Below are 16320 nucleotides of genomic sequence, written 5' to 3'. Positions count from 1 at the left end.
TGTCGTTCAGAAATCAGAATTGTGTGCTCTGCTTGTGCGTGATTCTCTGACGAAGTAATTATTCGTTTCTGAAACTCTCAGTATGAGACACATGGTGCAGCAGATAAGCAAATCTATTGGTTATTGCTCTGCATCAATTCTGACGAGTTTATTGCACGCCTACTTTTTACTGTATAGAATACCGTACTCTCAGGAAAACACGTGAACGATTGATGGCTGGGCAGCGTTTTGTTGGCAACTTTTTTTTATTTTTTTTTAAGAACCGGGCCTCCTTACCTAGCTTTCATGGAAGGCTTCTACGGTGTGCGAGACGGGGATCAAACCATGTTGGTTCGGCACCATCTTGGTGCTGTATCACTAGGGCTCCATGTTTGTTCGAGTTTTGTTGGCAACTTGGCATGCTCTAGTTGATGATTCCCACAACAAGTACGGCAGGCAGCAGCTGTGTTCGCTCGCCTGCACGCCATGACTGCTGGCCATTCACACCGGCTTGAATCGGCCGCGGTCATCGACCGCGAGGTGTGACTGCCATGTATGAGTTTCTGAATAAAAAGATGGCAGTGCCCAAAACAGTTGAGTTGAGCATGTTGGTTTCCACCGGCCAATGATCTGCAACTCCAATAGACAATAGTCCCTGCCATGCCTCCCCACGGCCTGCTTCCAACTTGTGTGCTCTGCTACTGCCAGTATGAAGTCTGAACTTTGAACCATAGAGATTTAGACAGAAGATGGATGCCGTGGAGAACATGCATGATAGAAAAACAAGCAAGCAAACTGTCACCGTCCCGGCTGACACGGCGACCCAGAGGTGAAAGATGACTACAGAGGAGAGGGTGGTGCTAGGTGGGCCACGACTGCGTTCGGTGGGCATTCGTGTGCGCAAACCTGGTTCCCGCTACCCAACTAATGAGTGGGCCGTCTGATAGCAGGTTGGGTCGGGTTGGTGTTGTGTGCTGGGCTGCGTCCCGCGTCAAGTATATGAGCATGAGGAAGAGAAAAGAAGAGAAAAGACATTGAATCCCTGAACTCTGAATGTTGTCTGGACTCCCCCGTGCTTTGCTATCCTACCTCTGATCTCTCCTCATTTCCCTATCTCCTGGTTGATTGGTGTTGTAACATCTGGTATCAGAGCCGGCGATTTGGATCCATCGGAATATCTCTCCAAGCCGTCGTACCAAACACATGTGCAAAAGAAAGTGATGGAGACCGAGAAGCAGATCAACGACATCGACAAGACACTTGTTGCGCTGCAGGAATCCAACCAGATGATTCTGGCTGCCCTGGCAGATCTCGCTGGGTGGAAACCAAGGATCAACACTGCGGTGGATGAGGTGCGCGGTGAGATCGACGAACAGCATCAACAAGTTGCCCAGATCGCTAAGGACCTGGTGCTCACTATGAAGTCGACGAACCTTCCATCACTGATCACGATTTCGCTGGGGCCACCACTGTCCGCTCAACCAGCGCTTCCGCAAGGTGATGGCAGGAAGATGGAATGCGACCCTTCTCCAAGCAATCATTGGAATCAGGGGACAGTCGGAGAGAAATTCTCCCTAGTGCTGCCTCCGGACAAGGGTAAGTCCTCTTGCCCCGAGTATGTTCGGCCGATTGATTCAAAGGCAGAGGAATTTGGTTGTTATTGGGGTGGATATCATTCTATGTTACCACCACGAATGGATTTCCCACCATTCAATGGGAAGAACCCATGGGCCTGGCAAATTAAGTGCGAGTCTTATTTTAGGATCTTTGGTGTGAGGGAGGAACACTGGGCTAGCTTACCTACATTGCATCTGAGTGGGAGTGCAGCATTGGGTGCATGTAGATCCATTTGCCCAGCACATGGATTGGGATCGATTCACTTGAATGGTGAGCGAGAAGTTTGGCCGGGGTGAGTTTCAAAGTTTGCTACGCCAATTTCGCATCTCAGGCAGACGGGTAGCGTCATGCTTTATTATGAGAAATTTAGGGTTCTGATGCATGGGTTAATGGCTCATCATCAATCCTGGGAACCCCAATTCTTTGTTACGTAGTTCATAGGCGGGTTGAGGGATGAAATTCGTGCGCCTATTATTTTGCATCAACCCAATAGTCTAGATGCTACTGTCGCTCTCGCATGCTTGCAGGAGAAAGTCGTGGAGCACTCGCGGTCCCGAGACTGTCGCCGACTCAACTCAGTTGTGTCGCAGGCATCTATGCGGTTCGGATTGCCTTTACCACCACCTCTAGGCAAATCTCGACCAGCGACGGTGTAGTAGGCTGAAGATCGGAGGCTTCCAGAAGGAGGGAAAGCAGGTCCAGCTGGAGATCGGCTGGTGGCACTATGAAAGGATCATCGATGTGCCCAAATTGTGCAATTGCAAGTGGTCGAAGAGATGCTGGAGTATTTGGGTGGGCATGCCAGTCTGAAGAATGTGTCAAACAAGGTACAATCCCAAGCGGGTTTAGAAGAATTGCTATCGATTTCCTTAGCTGTAGTTAGTGGGATCAAAGGGCCTAAGACCATCCGTCTCTGGGGATTCATTCACAAGAGAGAAGTGCTTGTATGTTGATTGACTTAGGAAGCTCCCGCGACTTCGTGAGTGACAAATTCACTGATTGGCTACCAGGGACAAGGTGAAGCATAGCACCGTTGATGGTCAGGATAGCAGATGGTGAGCTACTATGATGTGATCAGGAAATTGTGGACTTCGAGTGGTGGGTGTAGGGAATTTCATTTTGCACCAATTTGAAGGTCTTGATGCTGGGAGGCTATGATGTTATTGTGGGAATGGACTGGCTTGAGCAGCACAGTCCCATGACGATTCACTGGAAGGACAAATGGCTGTCATTTGTTTACTAGGGAAAGCAAGTAACTCTGAAGGGCAATCAATCTAGTGGTGGGGGTTTCAATATGATCTTAGCCATGGAACTTCAATGTCTGGTGCACCGGGAGGCTATCTCGAAGGTGATTCATTTGTGCGTAGTGGAACCTGAACCATCAGCTGAGTACATTCCAAAGCCAATAGCTGCCTTGCTGTTAGAATTTGAAGATGTGCTTGCTGTGCCAATGGGATTGCCACCCAGGTGTCAGTGTGATCATCACATTCCACTGGTTCCCGGAGCCTAGTCAATTTTTGGCCGTATCGATACAATCCATCCCAAAAGGATGAAATAGAGCGGCAAGTGTCAAAAATGTTGAATCAAGGCATAATCCAAGAGAGTAATAGTCTATTCGCATCACCTATTTTACTAGTGCAAAAGAAGAACAAATCCTAGAGATTTTGCGTTGATTACCGAATGTTGAACGCCATCACGATCAAGAACAAGTTTCCTCTACCGGTGATCGACGAGCTCTTGGATGAACTTGTTGGTGCAAAACTGTTTTCGAGTTTGGACATGAGGGGGGGGGGGATACCATCGAATCCACATGAATTCGACCGACGAAGCGAAGATCGCGTTCAAGATGCACCACAAGCATTATGAGTTCAAAGTGATGGCGTATGGGCTCTCCGGTGCTCTGGCCGCGTTCCAAGGGGTCATGAACAAAATTATAGCACCACTGCTCCGGAAGGGGGTCTTGGTGTTGACCGATGATATATTCATCTACAGCAACACCTTGAAGCAGTATGCTCAGTTGTTGCGCCACATGCTTTTGATTCTGCGAGACTAGCAGTTGAAGGTCAAGCGATCCAAGTGTACGTTTGCGTGGATGACCCTCACCTATCTTGGGCATGTGATTAGCGCCGCAGGCATGGGAACAATTGTGAAGACCATTCAAGCGGTGGTGGATTGGCTGGTGCCGAGAAATGTCAAGGAGATCTGCAGATTCTTGGGGTCACGTGCTACTATAGAAAATTCGTTCAGGGCTTCAGAGTGATTAGTCGATGTCTGACCGAGCTACCCAAGAAGACTTTAGTGTTTCACTGGGATGATGAACAGAAGGAAGCATTCATGAAACTGAAGGAAGCCTTGGTGTCGGCGCCGATGCTCACACTGCTAGACTTCTCCATACCGTTTTAGGTGGAAACTAATGCTTATGACCTAGTGTCGGAGGATGAACTCCTGTCGCAGGGATCCCGAGAGACCCCTTTTTAAAGATTCGGCCGGGGGGATGATCCTGAACGAGCTCGTCGGGGAAATAAATGCAATGGCTGGTGGTGGGGGATGATCGACCTAGTGCAAAAAAGAGATAGATGCACCGGGGTTTAGACAGGTTCGGGCCGCACGGGGGCGTAACACCCTACTCTTGTGTGAGTGCAATATCTTTTCTTGAAGGGAATTCTTCAAGGATGTGTCTGGTTACAAGGGTGTACTGTCTACAGAGAGCTTGAGGCTCCCGTGCTCTAGCTCTGCTCGAGCTGGTTTGTGATGTTCTTCGTCTCTTGATCTGGGCTTCTGATGATCCCTTTTTGGCTTGGGACTGGACTTAACTTCGTTCCTTGTCGAACTTGATTTAGCACTTAGTCTTCTGCTAGACTTCGTGTGTATTCATGTGTTCTCCATCCTTTCCTTTTATACACACGCCGACCTCGACTTATCCTGAATGGGAAAGAGGGGGCGCGAGTGCCAAGGCGCCACGGAGAAAGGCGTCATCATTTCGTTTTGGCGAAGTGACAGGGGCGGTGGAAAAATGCGGCGCGCATCTGACCACCCGCCACTGTGGACGTCCTCCGGCGCCATTGAGAGGGCCCACCGGGCGGCCACAGAGGCACCTGGCGTGCCCACCCTGTCTTGTTCTTCTGTCAGGGCAGGGTGGCAGGCGGAGCGCTTCGATCCTGGCAACGTTATCCCGAGGCACCCGGATGATACGGGACGGGACCCGTGCAATTAATGGACCCACGCCCCCTGCCAAAGCATGGCAGGGACTGACACTAGGGCGTGGGCAGCTGAGAATATCAGGATGTCAGGATGTCAGGCCGCGCGTGCCTCTTAAATGCAGCATTGGACCTTTGACTGGCTGACACCCTGCCGACGGGACCCTTCGGGTCGTCGGGCGATCTTGCGCGAACCTTCGGGGAACCAAGTCCTCGGGGGCTGCCACGTGCAGCCCCGAGCACTTCGATAGGACCCTCGGGGAACCGAGTCCTCGGGGGCTGCCACGTGCAGCCCCGAGCACTCTCTCCCGAGTACTTCGGTAAGACCTTCGGGGAACCGAGTCCTCGGGGGCTACCACGTGCAGCCCCGAGCACTCTCTCCCGAGTACTTCGGTAGATCCTTCGGGGAACCGAGTCCTCGGGGGCTGCCACGTGCAGCCCCGAGCACTCTCTCCCGAGCACTTGGCTGTTCGAACCATCGGGGGACTATGGTACTCGGGGGTGAGTGGGAACTCTTCCGAGCGCTTTCTTCCCGGTACTTGGACTCTGCGGGTCATCGGGAAAATGGGGTGCTCGGGGACCAGAGGCTGTGGCCCCGAGCACCTTCTCTCGAAACTTAGATTCTTCTCATCCTGCAGGGGGGACCTCGCGGGATGGTGACACGTGGTGGACGGCCGGCCTGGTCTCGAGACTCAGGGACCCCTGGTTCCCGATACACCGACACCTACGAATCAGCGCGATCCTTACACAAGACGGACACCCCATCACGTTCTTGAGCAAATCATTGGGTTCCCACAACCGTGGCTTGTCTACTTACAAAAAGGAGGCACTGGCGATACTGATGGCAGTGGAACATTGGCGACAGTATCTGGCGCAAGGGGAATTTGTAATCTACATGGATCAATGGAGCCTTGTTCACCTGGACGACCAATGATTGGGCACTCCATGGCTGCAAAAAGGTAATGATGAAGCTGCTAGGGCTTCAATTTCGCATTGTTTATAAACAGTGACCTGATAATAAGGCGACCGGCGCCTTGTTTCGGTGCCTCGACTCATGTGAAGTGGAGGTGAGTGCTATTTCATTGGTAATACTTGCTTGGTTGAAAGAAATCACTAAAGGTTACTAGGATTATCCGCAAATCCAGAAGATAATTGCTTAGCTGGCTATCAATTCTTCAGCCCTGAAGGATTTCTAGTTCAAGGATGGGGTATTGCGTTGCAAGGGGCGGATTTGAGTGGGCACCAATCCCTCTGCCCAGAACGCCATTCTGTCGGCCATACACTCAAGTGCTATCAGTTGGCACTCAGGGTTCCAAGCAACATACAGTCGCATCCAACGCATGTTCCACTGGCTAGGAATGAAGAAGACAATCGAGCAATTTGTGGCTGGATGCATGGTCTGCTTGTAGGTGAAGGTGGAGCACGTGCGCTACCCGGGGCGCTTACAACCATTGCCGATCCTGGAAGGCGCTTGGTAGGTGGTGTCCTTGGACTTTTTCGAGGGCTTGCCTCGGTCATCCGGATATGACTATGTGTTGGTGGTGGTCGACAAATTCACAAAGTACGCGCACTTCTTACCGCTCGCTCATCTGTTCACCGTCGCCCAGGTTGCTCAATTGTACATCCAATAAGTCTACACATTGCACGGTTTGCTTCATTCTCTGATTTTGGATCGCGATCGTGTTTTCACGGGTTTACTTTGGAAGGAACTGTTTAGATTGGCAGGCACCAAACCCTGTATGGGCTCAGCATAACACCCACAATCCGATGGCCAGATAGAGCGTGTCAACCAGTGCCTCGAAGGTTACCTGTGCTACTTCGTGCACACCTATCCTCAGAAGTGGTCTTCATGGCTTGCTTTTGCTGAGTTTTAGCACAACACGGCACCGCACTCCACCATTGGTCGCTCCCCGTTTGAAGCATTATATGGGCACTCTCCAAGGTATTTCGGGGTAACAGATCCAGTAGGCTGTGTTGTCCCAGACCTCAAATAGTGGTTGGAGGAGAAGAAGCTCAAGACCAATTTGCTGAAGCAACACTTGGAGCGGGCGCAACAAAGAATGAAGTTCCAAGAAGATACGCACCGCTCTGAGCGTACATTCTCAATTGACGATTGGGCTTATCTGAGTCTACAACTATATGTGCAATCTTTGATCTCTAATTGAGCTAATCATAAATTGTTGTTGTGTTATTATGTGCCCTTTCAGGTGGAAGCTCAGATTGGCGAGGTCGCGTACAGGCTCCGTCTTTCGCCATCTAGCAAAATCCATCTTGTGGTGCATGTCTCCTAGCTCAAGAAGGGCGTGCCACCACCTACTGATGTTCACATGCAACTACCGAACGTGAAAGACGAAGGAGACACCAGCCCATCGATTCCCGAGCGGGTACTACAACACCAACAGTACCGCAAGGGAACGAAGGCGGCAAACCAGGTCCTGATCCAATGGTTGGGCATGCTGACGGCATTGGTGACCTGGGTGGACGAGGCAGAACTTTGACATTGCTTCATGCTATCACCGGCTCGGGGACAAGTCGGAGCTCGAGAAGTGGGGACATCACAATCCCGGTTGACACGGAGACTCCGAGGTGGAAGACGACTACGGCAGAGAGGGTGGTGCAAGGCGGGCCACGACTGCGTTCAGTGGGCGTTCGAGTGCGTAGGCCCAGTTCCTACTACCTAGCTAACAAGTGGGGTGTTTGATAGTAGGCTGGGTTGGGTCGGCGTTGTGTGCTGGGCTGCATCCCATGTCAAGTATATGAGAGTGAGAGGAGCATGAGGAAGAGGCAAGAAGAGATACGACACTGAATCCCTGAACTCTTAATGTTGTTTGGACTCCCCCGTGTTTTGCTATCCTACCTCTGATATCTCCTCCATTTTCCCATCTGCTAGTTGATCGTTGGTTTATTACAAACTAAATATATACGAGCAGGAACAACTAGTTAACTTTATTTGAACTCTGAACTTGTAGCAATGATATGGAAATCAATATGGAAATAAATTACATATCCAAGCAAGTATGAATTCGAGATACGACATGAGGCCCTCAATTTATTGAACAAGAGCTATAGAAGACCAAACCATACATGGGTCGTCGTGCAAGTAAGGAATGCGAACCCTCATGGTCGATGTAACTGTGGCGAGGCTTGTACAGGTGTGACGAAATGCAGCATGTTGTAAACATTTAGAAGTGTTTTTTTCTCTTTTCTAACTAATATAAAATCGGTAACCCTCTTGTTGATCACTTGCAGTCGTCTAGTTCCTTGACCTTGAGGCACACAACGTTCGGCACCTTGCCGTCATCCTTGGCGATGATCTTTTCTTCACCTTGCAAAGGCACTCGGTGTGTAAGATTTCGCAGCAGAATACAAGGGTTCAGATGGTTAACATCCCTGGACGACTGGAACACACTCGTTCCTTTCCTAAAAAGATCAAGACATAATCCTCAAATTTGCTAATTTGCAATTGGGCACCTGCTATATCAGAAATTTGGATTATTATGCACGAACGCAACAGTAGAAACTTGTTACAATTTTGTGGCTATTTATCTGGTCGATCGGAGGATTAAATTAAGCTTTAGTGGGGGGGGGGGGGGAGGGTCTGGCCAATAATCGTGTGTTTTGGAGGTCCCCACGATTTTAATTTATAGCTATAGGATCCACAACAAACAACTCAGTTTTGTCGTAACCGATAAAGCAACTCAATATTTGGTTGTTTTTTTTCAGCTGGAAATACTTTGATATTTTTTGTTTACTTAATAAAATCGATAAGGGTACTAATTGTTGCTCCCTCCGATCATAAATACTTGATGTTTTGAATAAGATATAGTCTCTAAAGTCACGTAGCTTTACACTGTTTTATCAAAAATTTAAGAATTTGATTAGATCTTATCCAAAATGTCAAGTATTCTTGACTAGAGGGAGTAATTTATATGCCAAAACTACTAAAAAATACATCAAATAAAATGATCGTAACAAACAATGACCATCTCGTTACATCGACAAATGACTGTAAAAAAACATAACCACATACGCAAATCTTTCAGTATCAGATACGTATATGCAATCCATTTCCGCTAGAGCGTTACCGTAAACCTAGGTATCATATTTGCATCTCTCTCTCACGTGTCACGACCATGACACGGGTTAGACTTGAGACTTCCTTCCCCAACTGCCATGTGTCATAATCTAAAAAAACTATCATGTGTCATGTCCCTTTGTCCGCTCCCAAAATTTTTGGTGCATGCAAACACAGTCGCTTCCCCTTCACACCAAAAACGAAATCCTAGACCTCCACCCTCATGGGGCCGCCATCGGTGGAGCGGCATGTTGTGGAGATCGCCGCGGTTCCATCTGCACTGCCAATCCCTCTACCGTCGCCAACCTCGCTGCTAAGTTACCCTCACCCCTCCTCTCGCTTCTCCTTCGCAACGCCACAGACCATGACAAGGCCGTTGTCGCCACCTCTGCGCTAGAACACCTGGTGCTCATCTCCACCATCTCAGGTACTACTTAGTGCCTTATTGTTCCCTGTACCTATATCTCGTCAGCTAAACATTTGGTGTTAGTTGAACACAATTTGGGTTAGTGAACTCGAGGCAGAACCAATTCAATTCATCATGTTTCCTTGAAAGTTTAGGACTCGTGGGATGCATCCTATGCTATGAACAGATATCATTGCTTTTCAATGAGAAATTTATTGGCCTTTAACAGTATGGTGTAACATCAAAACCTACTCTTTTGCGCTCATCCGTCGAGGATATGTGATTACGAAAGCCATCATGATTGACATTCTATGAGTCTAAAACTTTTGCTTTCTTCTATAATTAATCTTTTCTTGAGAACACCAAGGGAAATACGTATTCAGATGAGGTATCTCCTTTAGCAAATGTCACGTATTTCGAGTGATGTTGAACCAAAATTTCCTTGAAATCAAACCATCCCGACGATGGAGATTCAGAATGCAAGCTACGGATGTAACCTGAAGAAACGAAACAACTACGAATACGAAGGGGACAAGATGCCATCAACGGTACGGTCAAGTCCACGTGGCTACAAGTTAGGGCCACACAGACGGTCCAGAGAAAATCCCAACAAACCGGACTCGCTCGTTCCCGACCTCCTGCAACTCGCGTCTCGTCTTTCGACTCCTCTCACCCGACCTGAGCGAAAGCAACTGAGCCGCCGAAGCCCTACCCCGCAGGCGATGTCGTCATCCGGCGCGCCCCCGGCGGCGGCGATGGCCGTGGACGACGCGGAGGACGACCAGCTCGCCTCCATGTCCACGGAGGACATCGTCCGGGCCTCCCGCCTCCTCGACAACGAGATCCGCGTCCTCAAGGCAAGCACGCTCGCCCTCCCCCCCTCCCTAGGCCAACCCTAGATCGGACTCGTTCGTCTCTGGGGGTTCTGAATCTTCGTTCGGCGTTAGGGTTTGTGTCTGATTCGTGTTTTTTTGGGTGTGTTTTCGGTGGTGCGCAGGACGAACTGCAGCGGACGAATCTGGAGCTGGAGTCGTTCAAGGAGAAGATTAAGGAGAACCAGGAGAAAATCAAGCTCAACAAGCAGCTGCCCTACCTTGTCGGCAACATCGTTGAGGTGGGATGTCCTGTAGCGCCCTCGATTTCCTCTTATCTTGTTAGATTTTTTTTTTTTTTTTTTTTTTTTTTGTGGTTTGGCGTGCATAGTTGTTTCTCACGTTAGTTTAAGATTGTATCATGGAAAGTGAACCAGTGAAAAACAGAAAAAATGGTTTTTTCTTTATGCTACTGCTTGTTTGGTAATTTTACCCAATTTCTTTATCCTAATGCATGCTAGATCCATATGTGCAGAAGGGCCACAATTCTTTTGTCAGAAACACTTGTTCTGGTTTTTTCTTGTGCATAAAATTAGTTCCTTTCAAATAGCTAGGGGGTGGTTTGTCTTTACATTAGTAGTTCGTTAATTTGATTTACTATGATTGATTTGCTTACGAATACTACAATTCAGTAACACTTGATTACTAGTTTGTTTAAACTTTCAACGTCCTTAACTTTGAAGACTTTCAAGGTCCAAAATGTGTTCGTCATGAGAAGATGAACAAATCACATAAGCTAGTTAAGCTCAAATAGTCTTATAGATACTATGGATCTGTTGCTGTCCTATTTTACTTGGACAATATGGTATGGTGCATCCTTGGATCTTAATGTACTGCACTCCTTTTAACTTGGACAGTGTGATATCTGTGTTATTTCCAGAACCTGTGATTTCGCTATGCTCTGACATTTGACAGAATATTCATGTAATTTTCTGTTCGCTATACTCTGCTTATGGTCTACTGACTAATGTTTTCTCAACTGTTTCAGATTTTGGAAATGAACCCAGAGGATGAAGCTGAGGAGGATGGTGCTAACATTGATTTAGACTCACAAAGGAAAGGAAAATGTGTTGTTCTAAAGACCTCCACGAGACAAGTGAGAAATTTGTTTCTCTGTTCTCTTGATTCTGATGAAATCTTTTACATCATGCTCCATTTGTTCTCTTTTTTCTGTCATTATAGGATGGGTGCGTCCACTTCCTATAACTTTGACCACTAATATGCTAAAAAATCTTTAGATTGATCACATGGAATTGAATTAGTATATTTTTTCATCAAATGCACTTCCATATCATTATATATATATGCTAATAGATGTGTAGAAAAGGTAATTGTCGAAAGTTTGTATTGGCATGATCGCACTGCTTTTGATCTCCTAATAGCTAAAAATTTGATTTAACTACGAAAGGCCTGCCATTTCGGCAGCTGAAATCTACTTTAACTTTGGAATTGTTTTGGTGCACGGATGATGTCATTCATGAACATAATTACAAAGTGGAATATGTTGAAGCAAGCATAATTGGCTGAAGTTTTTCAAAAAGAAACAATTTTATGCAACAATTATATGTTTGTGCAGCAATCACAATGTGCTCTAACTCAATGTCTCTGCTCTGGTATTTTGTGCCTGGCCTTGCCGATGATGTGAATCTTTTACTTACTCTAACATTAACTTCTTTTCCACATGTTTGAATGAGTGATGTTTTATGTTGAAGTTTGAAACAAAGCAATGAAGCATTGTGTGAACTGCATTTTTTTAAATTCAAGTACGATTTTGAGTTTTTCTGATATTTTTTAGTTCAAAAAATATCTTGATGATTGCAGACTATATTCCTACCTGTGGTTGGGCTAGTCGACCCTGACAAGCTCAAGCCTGGTGATCTGGTCGGAGTCAACAAAGATAGCTACCTTATACTAGATACATTGCCATCAGAGTACGATTCACGAGTGAAGGCAATGGAGGTGGATGAAAAGCCCACTGAGGATTACAATGATATTGGAGGTCTTGAAAAGCAGGTATTTTGCTGAATGAATGTTGAAACTTTGTAAGTTTCTATTTAATAAATTGCAATCTTTAAAGCTAAACTGTTACTCTTTAGGGAATGGTTGAGTAAGTTGCATTTATCCATATATCTTTTTTTGATGGTCATTTGCTTTTCTATTATCTCTTATCCTTTGCATTTTGTATATTGAATATAGATTCAAGAGCTTGTAGAGGCTATTGTGCTGCCCATGACACATAAAGACCGGTTCCAGAAGTTGGGTATTCGTCCTCCAAAAGGAGTTCTTTTGTATGGACCACCAGGAACTGGGAAGACACTTATGGCTCGAGCATGTGCTGCACAAACTAACGCAACATTTCTGAAGTTAGCTGGTCCACAACTCGTTCAGGTAATTATTTCACTATAAAAGCTTTGTTTTGTATCCTGTGTTACTCCAATTTGTGTGCGTGTGGGGCCATGTTTATACTAGCTACTCTTGTTGCTGTTTGTTCATTCCTGGTGTTATCGCCGCAATAGCAATACATGACTTCACGGCATCTTCCTGGTTGCTCTCTCTCTTAAGTACATGAATGGTTGTTTTTATTTTTTTCAATTTTCATTTTAGAAAATGTTGTTATTTTGTTGGTTTTCCGTTGTAGCATGTGCCTTCTGGACATAGATATAAATGTGTGCTGTTAACTTGTTTTTGTAGTGTGCTCCTGAATGTAAGTAATCATTTTTTGCACACGATATTGTTAGTGTCCGGACAAATGCATTTAATCTATGTCATTACCAACTTTTCTTTTTGAAGTTATTTGTTGAATTTTCTGTTATATGATGTGTTGGTGAATTGATTCGGGGGTTTGCGTATCATTTATTTTCTCTATAATGTATGTATTCTATGTATTTGGAGACAAAAGTTGCATGGTTATTGGTTTCTTGAAAATGGCAATCTGATGGCATGACTAACTGCCCAATGGATCCATCTTCACTGAAGGGACCCACAAGAGATATTACTTTGCCATGCAAAGTCAATTTTATTTATTCTGTTGTTAACTTGAGCATAGTTTCTAGTAGAGTAGAAATGATGTTCTTGTGCTTGTTCAGATGTTTATTGGTGATGGAGCAAAGCTTGTTCGGGATGCATTCCAGCTTGCCAAAGAGAAAGCTCCCTGTATTATTTTTATTGATGAGATAGATGCCATTGGTACCAAGCGGTTTGATAGGTATGTCTTATGTCATAATTTTCCCTTATTTGGTTTTATTCCTGCATTATTTTAGGCTGATGATTGTACCCCTTATGTGATGAAGACATTAATCTTCTGCAAAAGATTGCAGAAGCTAGTTTCTTTTTTATCTTTCAGTTTAGTCTAAACGAAACATTCTTATTGGAAGCAAGCATATGTACTCTGTGATAACCAGAATTTTGTTTTTTTCTCTCATTACAGTGAAGTAAGTGGTGATAGAGAAGTTCAGCGGACTATGTTGGAATTGCTGAATCAACTAGATGGATTCAGCAGCGACGAGAGAATAAAGGTATGATGTGCTAAAATGTGCTTATTTGGTTGCATGCTTGCACTACGGTTCCGGCAAACAAATGCTATCATGATTCTACATCAGGCATTGTAATTAGCTTGTAAAGTCAAGGAGAGGTTCAAAGATTCTTTAGCTGGGGATCCAAAACATACTTGATGTTTTTGCCATTCTTCTATTCAACCTCTTAAATTGCATACATCTGTACCTCTTTGTAAGAAGAAAGCCTTTTTTGATAAGCTAGTTTACCATTGTTTCCTTTCCTATCATCACATTTGGTTGATGCTGTGTTATTTTTTAATCTACAGGTAATAGCTGCAACAAACCGTGCTGACATCCTTGATCCTGCTCTAATGCGATCTGGTCGTTTGGACCGAAAGATTGAGTTCCCTCATCCATCTGAAGAAGCAAGAGCTAGAATCTTGCAAGTAGGTTTCAACGACTTGTTATGTCTCATATGCTGTTTGTTGATGTTTTTTTCACTTTACTCGGTAGGTCATGCTTTAACTATGTTACGTATGGTGTTCTGTAGATTCACTCGAGGAAGATGAATGTAAATCGTGACGTCAATTTTGAAGAGTTGGCTCGCTCAACAGATGATTTCAATGGAGCACAGCTAAAGGCAGTTTGTGTAGAAGCTGGCATGCTCGCCCTACGGCGCGATGCCACAAAGGTGTGACATTTTCTTTTTCTTTTTGCATAATTCCATCATATTTGTTATGAATATGGAAGCACCAAGGTATCAAAAATAATATTGCATCAGCAAGTGGAAGATGACATCAATAAGTTGATTATTGCTCGTGGTTTCTGATCCTTATTTTTGCTTGCTCAGGTGACTCACGAGGACTTCAATGAAGGAATCGTGCAAGTGCAGGCCAAGAAGAAGTCGAGCTTGAACTACTATGCTTAATAAATTATGTGCTAAAATGGACGAGTTGTTTGTAACACTACTGCTTGGATGATCTGAGATACGATTTTAAAATTGCTTGGAGATGTAACTTTTAACACTTATTACTTCAGCCTGGGGTGCGAGGAAAAATGTTTGCTCCTTTAGTGTGGGTGTTGAGGATGAAATGAATCACAGCTGGTACGAACATGTTTGGCAATATGTGGATCTGAAACAAACGGCTTAACATCCTGCAACCTCCGTACGTAACTACCTGCCAGCTAAAAGGTATCGAACACGCGCAACAAAACACAAAACTTATAATGTTACACGTTAATGTTTATTGCAATGTCAATATAGTGAAAAGAAATCACTGGCACCTCAGCAACAGTACTTTAGCGGCACCGTCTCAATTTCTCCAACAAGCCGAACCAGCATGCTGTTCCTCCGTTCATCAAGGATGTTTTTGGTTGCCAATATGTATTTTCGTAGAGCCGTAGTATATATTATTGACGGATAGAACAGAGTAAGTAGATGTAGTGACTTGAAAAAAAAATATTTTATTGTTATAATGATTTTGTGCCTGTCAAAGATGGTTAAATGGGTTACTTGAGCCGGCCCGGCATAGGCCTGACTATGGCACGGTCTAAACGTCCTGCGTACTGTAACGGGTTGTGCTGTGTCGGTGCGCGTGCCTCCTCTCGGTCCACAGCACGGCTTGTTGGTCACCGTGCCATACCGAACCGATCTGGGCACGATTGCGGTCCAGAGAGCACGACGGGCACGACGCCACGGGTGGCCCGTTGGCACAACCGGTCCGATAAAATAAAAAAATAGTTATAAAATTTAAAAATATATAGAAAATAGATAAAAATAAGATAAAAATATAGAAAATAGATAAAAAAAAATAGCTACAAAATTTAAAAAATATATAGAAATAGAAATAGCTGGGCCCATGCGTGCTGGGTTGGATCGTGCCTGGCCGTGCCCGTGCCGCGTGCTTGGCCCAGGCACGGCCCGTGGCCTCGTGTCTACAGTATCGTGTCTTGGACCGGTCTAGTACACATAGCCTATTTGAACATTTTTAGTACATGCGGATATAATGAATATATGAAGATATTTGATTATCTGTATAAATAGATATAATGATCATGCACTAAAACTAATAAGTAGGTCTGTTACAGTACTATAGGATTAAGAAGAAACTCGATTTGGATGTATCCACGGGAACAGACTCTAACCGTATAATTATATCCACTTATGCAAAAGTAACAGTGTATGCATACAACCAAAGACCTCATTTATAAAAATATACTCACGAGCATAACCAAAATACTCCTAATACATACAAACAAACACACCTAAAACAAGCTCTTGCGCTATCATCCACCGCGCGGCGCCCAAACCTTAGCAGGCTCTCCAGGAAGCGCGGTGTTCGGGGGCAGGCCGAGTCCGCACGGGTCGTGATTGCTGCCGGCGAAGGCGGACGCCTCCCAGGAGGAGCTCGACACCCAGCCGGGGTCGATGGCTCGGCGGCCGCGCGCGCTCCAAATTCTTGAAGAACTTCTGCGCGTGGCTGGAGATCTGCACCGGCGTCCCAGTGGTGACGACTGACGAAGTGCCTGGAGAAGCTCAGCCGCCGCGGCCGCACACGTGCATCTCGCGCGCGGATCAGAGGAGGCTGCATGGCGCACGCAGCGACCGGGATCGAGGCGAGGTGATCAGTTAATTCTGACACTACCAGGAACGGTTCCTCCCTGACGACAGGGAAAATTC

General features: G+C 45.8%; 1 protein-coding gene across 1 annotated transcript; it reads left to right on the top strand.

Moving 5' to 3' along the window:
• The first annotated feature begins 9879 nt into the window (after nucleotides 1-9879).
• On the top strand, nucleotides 9880-14711 carry LOC133930775 (26S proteasome regulatory subunit 6A homolog). Its single transcript, XM_062377503.1, has 10 exons — nucleotides 9880-10131; nucleotides 10272-10388; nucleotides 11135-11242; nucleotides 11968-12159; nucleotides 12343-12534; nucleotides 13233-13351; nucleotides 13574-13661; nucleotides 13967-14086; nucleotides 14191-14331; nucleotides 14491-14711. The coding sequence occupies exons 1-10, from the start codon at nucleotides 9997-9999 to the stop codon at nucleotides 14566-14568; spliced, it is 1290 nt and encodes a 429-aa protein (XP_062233487.1). The 5' UTR covers nucleotides 9880-9996; the 3' UTR covers nucleotides 14569-14711.
• Nucleotides 14712-16320: the final 1609 nt, after the last annotated feature.

The sequence above is a fragment of the Phragmites australis genome, chromosome 10, assembly GCF_958298935.1.
Source record: "Phragmites australis chromosome 10, lpPhrAust1.1, whole genome shotgun sequence".
Taxonomy (NCBI): Eukaryota; Viridiplantae; Streptophyta; class Magnoliopsida; order Poales; family Poaceae; genus Phragmites; species Phragmites australis.
The sequence above is the reverse complement of the archived record's forward strand: the minus strand, read 5'-3'. Positions and strand labels throughout refer to the sequence as shown.

Coding starts and splice junctions, on each gene's coding strand:
- LOC133930775 (XM_062377503.1), top strand. CDS start 9,997: ATGTCGTCATCCGGCGCGCCCCCGGCGGCGGCGATGGCCGTGGACGAC. Junction 11,243..11,967: donor TAAAGACCTCCACGAGACAA/GTGAGAAATTTG, acceptor TGATGATTGCAG/ACTATATTCCTACCTGTGGT. Junction 13,352..13,573: donor GGTACCAAGCGGTTTGATAG/GTATGTCTTATG, acceptor CTCTCATTACAG/TGAAGTAAGTGGTGATAGAG.